Below are 11,801 nucleotides of genomic sequence, written 5' to 3'. Positions count from 1 at the left end.
CCTTCGCTCAAAGCTGTCCCCTCTCTCTCAGGATCTGATATGGTGTCATACCCAGAAATGGCAGAAAGGAAGCTTTTGGGTAATTGTATAAGTTTGGGGTCCTAAAGTGTGACATTTGTATGTCGCTTTCACACCTGACCTTCGTTATTTGACATGGAAATTTCACCGGAATCGATATTAAACTATTACTATTTATTCGGCAGGTACTTGGCATTAATTCATCACTCTTGGAAATTAGACAATTGCAAAACCATATGTCAGATGTGACGGGGACACACACACAAAAATGGATCCATAATTTACAGAATTACCCTTTTGCTTTCGATGTTTGACTATATTCTCTCGTGGTATTGCACGCATTAAATTTGGGCAGTCTCTTTAAATGAGTGCATTTGGAAAAGGGACACCCTTCTACATCGCCCTATAGAATAATATGACTAATTTGAAAAACACTGGAGGCAGGACATAGCATTATTTTCTGTACTGCACGATGAAATAAAGTACCACTATCACAATCACCAGTCCAAACAAGCAACACGATGACCAAACATGCCTAGATACCCAGCCACTCAGAAAACAACGTACAAGGTATAGCAAAGCGTACAAAGTAAGGCCGAAATATTCCTTAAGTTACACTTATAAACTAGTCAAACAAATACACGTACGTTCTGCATGCTGTTCTGAACAACTGTAAGGAACCAGGAAATAGATTTTTTTTTTCATTTTACTAAAACCCTTGAAATTGCATTTTTGGGTTTCAATTAACCTGATTTTAAATTTTTGTTTTGCAATTTTCCCCATATTTTGATATTTTTTTGGTTTTATGCTTATGCATTATGCTTATATTTGCATATTCATAAGCAGAACTATGATGTCATAAAAGGCACTGAATCTCAACGTCTCAATCTTTTATTTTCTTTGGTAATTTATTGTTGTGTAAGTATATGGCAAAAGTTCATCAACATTCCTTTTCACAGAAATGTTCCCAGGTAGCAAATTTGGGTTCACAATTTGAATATGAAAACATGCAACCTGAACCATGTCTTCCTAAGTTTACATCAAAGCAAAAGCGCCCTCACTTGTCAAGAAATACTTGGTCAATTTTTAATGTTTGAAAAAGTGCACCGTTCAGTTCACATAACGCAACGAAGATGTCAAACAGTCTTCATACATGGAAGAAGAGTACGGAGATACACAAAAAGTGGTTCCAAGAAAATTCATTTCCTGGGTCCTTTAATCAAAAATAACCTTGAAAACAACTCTCACTACACCAACACTAAAGTCATTGTATGTATTAAAGCTGCAACGTTTAACCTTACTGCTTGCTTTAGTCAGTCGTGAGAAGGCAAGAAAAGGTGGTATCACTTCAACTCTGTTTCCAAATACAGCTCCCAAATTTACAACCTCACACCTGCTGATGATAATTATGTTGTACTTATCAAGTCACTTTTGTCACATTTAGGCCACTAGATTTACTGGCATCAAACACCATCTGTGAAGAAATTATTCTCAGCATGCACGTTACATTGTTTACATGTCTGTGTACCCTGACCCACTTAATATTCGGTAGCACATACTGTTCCAGACGGTACCACACTCAATAACTTGGTCTCTATTTCAAAATGGCAAATAGGCCTATATATAGAAATACCTGTATTTTCTTCACTTTGTTTCATTTTTTCAATAATAATATAGAAATCATGTAGAACTGATGAGATTTTTATATTTATTTGTGTAACTAATTGTTTTATATAACAAAATTACTAAAATTTCAATTTTGTAACATAGATTTTTTTAAAGCGCCACCAATAGTTATAGAAGGTTTCGCATCATATGGATTTGTGAGCAAAATAGTTGAAGGGGATTTCCAATTATATCTCAAAATGCCCAAACGTTATCAAAGGTCATCGGGCAGATTCTCGTTGTCTGTGGTCTACAAAAAAGAAATCTATCAAAAAATATTTGCTATATCCTCCAAAACAAGGTTCAGGTGAAAAGTGGCATTTGGCTGCGGGACTAGGAGGCGGATAAGCGAGAGAAGAGGCCGGTTCATCCTTCAGGCGAACAAGAAAGCGAAGCAAATTTGACTTCACTAAACAGTTGCAGCAGACTTCGCTTCTGTCAGGTGAACTTCTTCCCGAATCTTTGATCTGACATCCAAAAGTTGGCGTTTACGCTGGTTTTCGCGTAGAGTATAATGAAGCACCCTTAACGTCAAAGTTACAGGGACGGTTCGGAATGTACTTGATCCATGTTCGGGGACATCGTACTAACCTACCCTGAATTTCGTACACCAATCTATCTCTCAAAGCGTGCTCAAAGTAAGGCTGTTTGTATATAAGACTCACCGTGGTTTTAATTGGAGCTGACAGAGCCATTGCAATAAGCACGCCTGTCCACAAAGACCTCATCTTCCGTGGTCGCCCTGATCATACGACGTCCAAGTTCGTCAACACTTAGCCGGGCTCCCGGTAAAACGAGACGGCCCGCCTGTGCACTGGCTGGCCGTCAGACCGATCATTGATACCACTCATCGAGTGCATTAAATGTGTTTGCTCGGAAACGCCTTGCCTTCGTCGTTTTGTGCAAAAGTTGACTCAGCGTAATCGATGGGTGCAATGCGCTTCCTTGATTGCCAGAGCCTTTCCCCCGCAACAGTCGATCCCCACATGGGGAGAAAAGGGCGTTAATTGCTTGGCAAAAGGAACATCTATTTAAGCGCGTGAAGCGAAACTCATTTCGAAGCGGACTTCTCTTCTGACCGAGGTTTTTTTTTCTCACCATGAATAGTCTGCAGGGAAAATGATGAAGTCTGCCACTGGCGTGCCCTTTGCTTGAGATTTGTTAATTCGGTAAAGAAAAAATGCCTGAGCGCAGTCGATTGGTCTGCTTTATGTATGACAAGGGCAACCTGTTGATTCCCTTTATTAAATGTGAGAATCGGATCAGTTTTAGCTACAGAAATTCAATGCATGGTACACTGTACGAGGATTGTGAAGTTGCAGCTAAGTGAAGAGAAATTTAAGTTGTAACACTCTGAACGGGGGGTCTTAGTTAATGCATTTGACTCGGTGGAAGAATAAGTCGGACTTTAGCGACGTTGAATGGCAGAAGCATATGACTGCAGACCTCCGACACGTTGCTGTGTGGATTAGCTTAATACTGTACACGAGGCTGGGGTCTCCAGTTAGCTCCATGAGGTTTTGCGTTCTTCAGATGGGATGTTGTATTAAGCTTTACGTTCCTTTTAATGGCTGGTCAACATACCAAGGCCTTTTCAACACAAACGTTCGCTTCAATACTTTTGGACATCAGCTTGAAACATGCGTCAACTTATTAACTACCTTTTTGCTCTATGTGGCCGTTAGGGCTGCCGTCAAAACTGTGTCAGGGTTCGGGCGGTTGCAAGAGTAATACACACCGACTGCCCACTGAGCTGTAAGTCTGTGCTGATAGAAATTTGCCTTTGACGTAAAATTGGTCTTAATAGATTACCTTACGTCCCAAAATGCATTTGTATCTCAGTTACTTTTGGAGACGGAGTCGGGGTCGACTTTCAGGCCCCAATTCTTTGACATAACAGTGCATTATCAGACAAGCCGTGCGCCGTACCCCCCTGATATTGGCTTTCGCACGTTTTGAAATCAAATGCCAGATTTTAAACCTGTAGTTCCCAAGATCTCATACATGTACTTTTATATGCTAATTGTAACCTTTGTTTTGTTTACATCGTTCGTTTGACCTTAGGGATAGATGTGCATGTGACCTTAGATACCTTGACCTTAGACAACGTGCGCTCTCAGTAGTGAGTTTTGCATACGGAGCATGCTATCGCAAAGGATAATGGGCGATCTTATTACACGTGCTAAACAAACGAAAAATCACGGAAGAATGAAATGTGACGATGTGAAACCGTCTTTTACCTAATCCTGAACAAAAGCCTGAGTGAATGTAAGTCTACCTGGATCAAGCAATTCTGAAAGGCAAATTGTAGTATTTTCCCCACCAAGATGCTCGTTTGAGAAACTTTTATTAAATACGTTCATCGCTCTGATAGATCTGGAATGAACTTTGTGATCGTTTTGTTTGCGTTGGATTCAAGACTCAAGTGGCAGAACTGTAAGTTATTACTGAGCGTGTAGGGTTCGAGTATGAAGACTAGATAGACCTCGGGATTGAAATAATAAAAATTAACTGTGCATATAATAAAACCTATAGTTTGGAGGAAAGTGCTTTGGGATTCACTGACCTGAGCAGAGCTTAATCATGGTTGTGTAAAACTGATAGTTTCTAACTCTGCTCGTTCAGGGTGTTAACTCTGCAGTGGTTGCCTGTGAATCCATTTTAGTTAATCACTAGGCACCTGAGAACTGAGTTTGTTTGGTGACCCTCTTCCTACCCTTGGGAGAATAAAATCTTTTTTAAAAATACAAATCTAGCGTAAAATTGAAATTGATACAGTGAACATTTTTCACCGTTAACATGTCAGACAGGTCAGTTGGAAGTATTTAAGCACCCCTAAAACTATTTTATTGTCACGTTTATGACTAATGCTCCATGTTGTTTAAGCGGCCGGAACAAAATTTGATGCCCGTCAACTCGTCGGTCGAAGCGTTAAACTCTCAAACAGCGACGGAGGGGGCCCGTCAAGACATGCGCACTCCAGAATTTGGAGGCAATTCCTCTCAAAGCTGAGACAGGGTCACGTGATGAACTCCTCAGGACAGACATTTAATGCCGTACACTAGACGTTGCTTTACCATATTGCACTAAGTCCCTGAAATTCGGTGACTTTGGTTCCCCCGGACCACTGTGCATGCATTCTTTCTCGTTCGGCATACACGGCATTTTGTCCGGTACGTGATTTGTAAGCTATAGTCTTCCATGCTATCAGATTCCCCACTCCGATAGTAGCACTTAAGGTATTGCGTGTACCACGTTTCCTTCACTCATTGCAAATTTGGGCGCGAGCGCATTAAGTGAGAAAGAGCAATGACGTACTCAGCGGTTAAATATCAGACAAAAAAACCCACGGATCATGCTGTTAGGTACATAAACTGCTATTGTGGGGGTAAGGATGTAAACACATTTTGTCAAATTATTAACTGCTTTCCAACTGAAACCAAGACTAGGTGATCTGCGAGAAAATTGTTTCTATCGTGAGATTGAGAGTTTGAAAAGGAAGTTACTCGAGTGGGAATCTGCATTACGCGCTGAAATGATATACTGGTAAGTTGTATTCCACTTAGAGGTTTCAGAGGTGTGGGTTACATTTTCTGTCTTGAGTTAAAAGGAGTGCAGTGTACTGGAACATTCATTTTCCTTGGTTAGCCCTTTATCAGGTGGTATTGTTTTGTTTTGTATTTAGCCGTTTCAATGCCGTATGTACAGTGTAGATTCTTGCAAACCCCACGCATGATTTGAACACGAATCGATTTGAACAGTGGGTAGTTTAATGGCCAATAAATTCGCAGCTTTGTATAATTTTGTAAACACAGTCACATACAAAAACAGTATCAGCTTTGTTTGATAACATGCTCGGATAAGCTCACTTAGACGCCTGTCGTAAGTTGGTAACATGACTATCTATACCTGCCTGAAGAAAAGTGCGTGTTCATCTTGCCAACGTTGTTTATGGCGAAGTTAGTATTTAACCAGATAGAAACAAAAATGGATTTCCTATTAATTAAATTTCGTGATTAGGACGCCAAGCATGATCTTGGGCAACTCGGGTATTTTGGTATTCCAAACGACCGCTAGCGCCATCAGTATCTCCGACCCGATAGAACTTTGTGCTCCGACGAACCCCCCGAAAAGGACAGTACGTAGGATAACATCTCCAGTGAGACCATGTCTAAGTCACGTCATTACAGGGTCTAGAAAAAACCAGGACATGCACAAGTATCTTCTCCTATCTCGCCATATGATTGCGATTGCATCTTTGCCTCTTCATCTACGCTGGAGAAGGCTGTCCAATAACAAAAAGAAGAGTTACTCGGCAACGCGTCTTTGATTCGGCAGCGTCGAGCACGTAGCGCGGAGAGGGGAGTTCCATTTCAAACCACGGTACTCCGACTCGAGGAAATCTGCACGCTCTGTGTGTTCTGCTCTCTTGTGCGATATTTATCAGCACCGGTACGCTCAATAACACGCAATCAGTTCTGACAGCTCCATCAGATTATATTCGCCCACTTTCTCTCTCTTTCTCTTTCCTCTCAGATGTTTGGAGGAAAGGGGCGAAGGTTCGACGGCTATTTTCTGAAGAAAGGATTTTTTCGCAAGATGAACACAGAATTAAAGGGAAGCAAACCTAGATGGAAGCGTTACGGTGCAATGAACAAATGATAGTTAATTGAACGGTAGATCCTTCAATTGTTGTTTTATGTAATCAGAATAAGTATTACTGTTGTAGAGGAGAATGTTGAAGTTGAGAGCTCCTCTTAAACGTTGGTTATGTGACCAGATCACAGGTCGTAGAAAGTTGTTTTTGGCGAAGGACGTCCTGGGAATCTTGCGTTTTCGCTGGGAAAATTCCGACCAGACTACCGGCGATTCACAGTTGTGCGCCTCTGAGAGTTTGCAACGCGTTGCGAAATCTGTCGACCCAATTCTCGTTTGGAAAGATCGATAGATTTCACGTGTTTTGATTAGCCAACGCGTTGCAAACTCTTGGAGGCGCACTTTTGTGAATCACCCGTGTTGTGCGTTTGTTTGCATACGTGGAATACGTAATGAAAAATTGCATAACGTTGCTGTATATATGAGCCCCGAGCTGGTCAGAACTGCACTTCGCTGGTTCACAAACGACTATAAGTGCACGCTTTACGGGGTATCGCTATCGACAAAATTAACACTCCCGACCACCATGCCTCTTTTCAACCGATGAGGGGGTGCTTCTGTTCAAGGCGGAGTGTTGACCCTTAAATCTAGTCCCTGTGTGTACTATATGCACTTTCCAACTCACTTGTTTATACAGCATACATAGAGTGGGAGTTAGCGTTGTTCGTTGTTAGCCTTGGAAAGATTTTCCAAAAAGATCAGTTTCCTCATCATAGTGTACGTGGCCACTGTTATTTGTCGATAGGTCTTCTGGATAGATATGGCAAGAGTGTGATTTGGAACTATTGGCCTTCGATTTCTTGAACCAAATAATGTGCTTTTGAAGGCTAATAGGACGAATATTTGGTGATCGTCGCTCGAGTGGTTTACTTAACAAGTTTGATATTAGTCTAGTGATCCTTTGGGCCAGGGCTTGCATGTCGCATGAGGTGGCTTCGGTAATAATCACTGAGCCAGTTGACAAGATTTTCCCACAGTGCGCCAGTGCTATTGTTTGTGACCCGCCTTTTGAGTTATGCAAGTAGGTGGTACACTACGTCAATGCACGATTCCTAAGACATTCTTGGCGACCTCTTGTACGTGTGTACAAGGCAAGACTTTCAGTCCAATGACCATCCGAGCTTAAACTTCGCAGCGCTATTGACGTCTTGTCACCAAGAATAAAGGAAACTGCAAACCTGTATTTATTCTATAATGTGACTGACAAGTCAAGATTATCTCTATAGAGTCTCACGACTGATTTCTTAAAGGTCTGTTCGTTTTAACGTCCAGTCTGTTGACATCGTCAGCTTGAATCCTCAAGCAGGAATGTATTTTGTGCATGAAGGTCATTTATGTACCAGTTTCAACCTATTAGAGGGGATTTACTAACATGCATTAATGAGCCAGTTCGATATTTCGAAAAAGCAAAGTCATTCGGGAACAAAGCACGCTTGCAAGTTAGCAACCTCTCACGTGCGTCTTAATTAAGGACCTCTGATGCGCTTCACGCTTGGCATGCGCTGTTGGAATACAGAATTTTCCAATCTGCTGCTAGAGGGCGCTCGAGTATTTGAAAACGTCACTGGCCCTTATTTTGAACAATATTATCTTGCTTGGCAGACTAACACCGTTGAAAGCAAATTCATATTAACAGTGCCAAATAAAGCGCTTCGCCTCGACTGGAAGAAAGGGTCAGGTGAGTTTGCATACCTGACAAAAATTATGACCTTAATTTACTGTATTGCCCAAAAAGCACGAATGATTTCATTTGGTTTTCAAAGATTAAATAATCTTGTCTTTACTGTTTTTAATTTGACATCCGATGACTTCATTATAAAAGTGTGGCCTTAAAGGTGCACCTAGGAAGCAGGTTTTAGTTTATGCCAACTTCCAAGTTCATGCATTGTACCATGTTTTAAAAAGGATCGAGGAATTATTGTCCCAAAAAGGGACTAGAGGAAGATTGAAACACCTTTTAAAAAGGGAGAAAAAAGCAAAAATGATCGCCCACTAAAATCAATAAAAATAAGTGATGGTTACTATCATGATTTGTATGACGTGCCACGCATCGGGATCGTCTTAAAGACGTAGTTCAACGATGGAGGACATCTGTGTCATATTGGGCTTATATGTAACCTAAAATATAAGCCGAAAATAAAATAGATTCTTGACCGATATTTAAAACGACTGGTAGAATCTTACTTTCCAGGCTGGACCGTTATAAAATTCATTTATCTTAAAGCCCGTTGAGGGCAGCATGTGAAACGGCCAAAATTCTGACGTGATACCTGAGAGTAGTTCCGGCGGGGTATAGGCTTCTGTCTTGGGGGCATCCATTTCGCTTTTCTATGTACCATTCAAAGCAATGCAATCTGACTAAGACTGGAAGGACAATAGTGTGATCCCTATGAAAAGCTGTAAAATGCTGTATGTTATTAAAGTTGTTTTACTCCTGCCAATTGGTCTATACAGGGAACAAGACAAGCATAGCAGCATCACAAGGAAGGTCTATTTAAAGTCGCACCGCTCGGCACGGTCCTTGGAGTAATCCTACACGATACGAAGACCAACCATTACGCGATACGGCTGGCAATGGCCTGCTGCCTCGTGCAATGTGTGGAATCCATGCGTTCGTCTATCCCAGTCCAGCTGCAGCTATGGTCAGCGGCAGCAGAAGTTTTGCGGTGAAGCAAGTCACAGTATGCCCATTAACTGCGTTGTTGACTGCTGCACCGACTTTACAGAATAGCCCCCTTACGAGTTTCTTTGCATTTCCTTCACGAATATCGCGTCGCAAGTTCCACATTACATTTGATCTTCAGCGTCGGTGTCAGCAAACATACTGACTGTTGGACTTCTAGTCTCGCTGTCCAAAATTGTGTATATGCTACAGCAACAAAGAGTCGAGGTATTCCGACTCCCACGTACGACGTCACAACTTTCAAGAACAGCGAGATGAAACCGACGACTGTTGTTGTTTTTACTCCTTATTGAGTTTAGTGAAAACAGACGGCTCATTCCCTGGAGGCCAATGTTAATAATTGTGACAGAAGGGGAACCTATTTTGTATGAGCGAGGTGAAACTAAATACGCGGCACACCTCTTCCAAAAGCTCCTAGATCTGTGCATGGACCATACGCTTAATGCCACCCGTTATTTCATGTACAGTGGCGATTTCCTGCATTTTATTTCTTTCAACTAGAGGAATCTGAAATCTGAGTTCGACGCTGGTGTTTCATCTGAACTTGTATGGATTTATGCATCATGTCCGTGACATATTAGGCTAGTGATGAAGCACAAATTAATAAATACGGGCGATTCACAATAGTGCGCCACCAAGGGTTTGCAAGGCGTTGGCCAATCATAACGCGCGAAATTTGTCGACCCTTTGCAGACGCGCATAAGGCGGACAAATTTCGCGCATTGTGATTGGCCAACGCGAAACGGCCGTATTGTCAGCCTAATTGTGAAACCTGGGTGTTTACCAACTATCGCGGATGTGTTGTTTCGGTCATTGTTTCAATCACAACTTACAGTTATTAGTTTTCGATTTAACATCACATGTTGTTCAATTCTTTGACAAGCATCCCAGCTGTATCGATTAGTGCAGACAAAAATCAACATGCAGATACAGACGATTTTGGACAGTGTACGTGAATTGCTTACCCGATGTCAATGTTTAACGCGCCTGAACGAGCTTGGCGGTAGACTGCGCGGGAAACAGCCGTACAGTGATTAAAGTTCACCTTTGCATCTTTGATAATATCCTCGTTATTGCCCTGGGCTTTGTAAGTCGGGCGCGTTGGATGCACGGTGTGCGCCAGAGACGAAAGCTGAGGTGGTTAGGCAAGACTGTGAAGTCTGCCTTGCACGGAAATGACGGGCATGTATGGGAACTCAACAAGCGAGCTTGCAGATAACCGAGCCCAGGAAGACGCCGAGGGCGGCTTGGCGGTGTTCGTGGTGCAGTGTGTGTCGTTGTCGTTTGCCGCCTTTGTGGCTGTGTTCGGCAACGGGGCCACCATTGTGGCGTTCATCTGTGACAGTGGGCTTCGGGACAAGCCTAGCAACCTGCTGATACTCGCCCTGTCTTGCTCAGACCTGTGCGTGGGGTTCATCATCACCTCGATAACCCTGAGCACCTTTTTTGTCTCCTGGACCCTTGGGGAGCTGGGTTGTCGCTTCGTCATCAGCGTGGGGGATCTGATTGTGCCGCTTGGGCCTCTCCTTGTTGCGGCTATTTGCCTGGACCGCTACCTGCTCATCTCCCGCGACTATCCGCGGTACCTGGCTATCCAGACGCGGCGCAGGGTCCGCCTAACTATCGCCTTGTGTTGGCTTCTCACTGCGGTGCTTTGCACGACAGAAAACATACTTTGGGACGTCGCTCCCGTCGACGACACCGACTTCACCCGGGCATGTACATCTCCGAGTAAGTCCAATCTGCAGTTTCAGCAGTTTTCCAACATCGTTTACGCCCTGATACCCTTCAGCTTCGTGACGGGCTGCAGCGTGCGGTTCCTAGTGTTGCTGAGGAGAAAACTGAAAGGTCACCGGCGTGTAGGTCCACGGACAGTCAGCGCCCAGGTACGGTGGGCCCAAGCGACGACGCCCCGGCAGCCGTCAACCGAGTTTCTTTCCCCTACGTCCCTCAGTGAGTCCAACGAGCCTTCTACCTGTACCGCGCACAGGGAAGACAACGGCGTGACTCGGCTAATCCCGCCTGTCTACTCCCCGGACACCGACAGCCCGTCCCAGCTGCTGAGGAGTCGCTACGTCCGGCCCATCATCACGGTCATCTGTCTGGTAGCGGCGCTGGCGGTCTGCTACATGCCTTACTGCATATACTTCTTGTTTGTGGTAACCTTATGTCCATCCTGCAACAGTCCCAACCTGTTCACAACGTTCCACCTTCTTAGACTTTTCAATTCCTGCCTGGACCCAATACTGTATGCTGCCACCCAGCGCCGCATCAGGACATTCTATGGCAAACAATTCAGACGCCTCTCAAGGCATATCCGATCGTCCTTTAGACGGCGATTCCGGACATGAACTTGCACTCAGGCAAATAAAAGAAAGTTGTCGCCATTTAAAACCCTATGCTCCAGTCGAACAATATCATGGATGAGAGTTCGATTTTGATGTATATTTCACCTAACAAAAGAACAGTGACTATAGAAGAACAAAGATCAAGATGTAAGGAAATATATAACTTAAAATCCAGTAATGCTTATAAGTATCATTACAGTGGCCTGCGCTCCATACTTATCAATATGATGTGAATTGCTTGGGTATTTTTTTAACGATCATTCTGGATATGCGTCATAGAACATGGTAAAACATGTTTCATACTTGGAAACATACCCAGGGACAGAAAACTGCAAACAATGGAATCTACCCCTCACGATCTATTTTGGCAAACTCCAGGAAACTTACCAAGGGATTATCGCGAGTATTTCTGCAAGGTGGCATTATGACAT

At 43.2% G+C, this 11,801-nt stretch overlaps 2 protein-coding genes across 2 annotated transcripts in view; one reads left to right on the top strand and one right to left on the bottom strand.

Annotated features, from left to right (window-relative positions):
• LOC110987002 (ileal sodium/bile acid cotransporter-like) overlaps positions 1 to 2,849 on the bottom strand; it is a 32,798-nt gene extending 29,949 nt beyond the window's left edge. The window contains exon 1 of the mRNA XM_087145298.1: positions 2,349 to 2,849. The gene's annotated coding sequence lies outside the window, so the exon portion shown is untranslated. The remainder of the gene's footprint in view (positions 1 to 2,348) is intronic.
• A 7,348-nt stretch (positions 2,850 to 10,197) lies between these two features.
• On the top strand, positions 10,198 to 11,373 carry LOC110987001 (beta-3 adrenergic receptor-like). The gene has a single exon (XM_022249375.2). The coding sequence runs from the start codon at positions 10,198 to 10,200 to the stop codon at positions 11,371 to 11,373; it is 1,176 nt and encodes a 391-aa protein (XP_022105067.2).
• The last annotated feature ends 428 nt before the right edge of the window (positions 11,374 to 11,801 follow it).

Source organism: Acanthaster planci, linkage group LG14, assembly GCF_054643075.1.
Source record: "Acanthaster planci isolate LZ-2023a linkage group LG14, COTS_SCS, whole genome shotgun sequence".
Classification (NCBI taxonomy): Eukaryota; Metazoa; Echinodermata; class Asteroidea; order Valvatida; family Acanthasteridae; genus Acanthaster; species Acanthaster planci.
The sequence above is the reverse complement of the archived record's forward strand: the minus strand, read 5'-3'. Positions and strand labels throughout refer to the sequence as shown.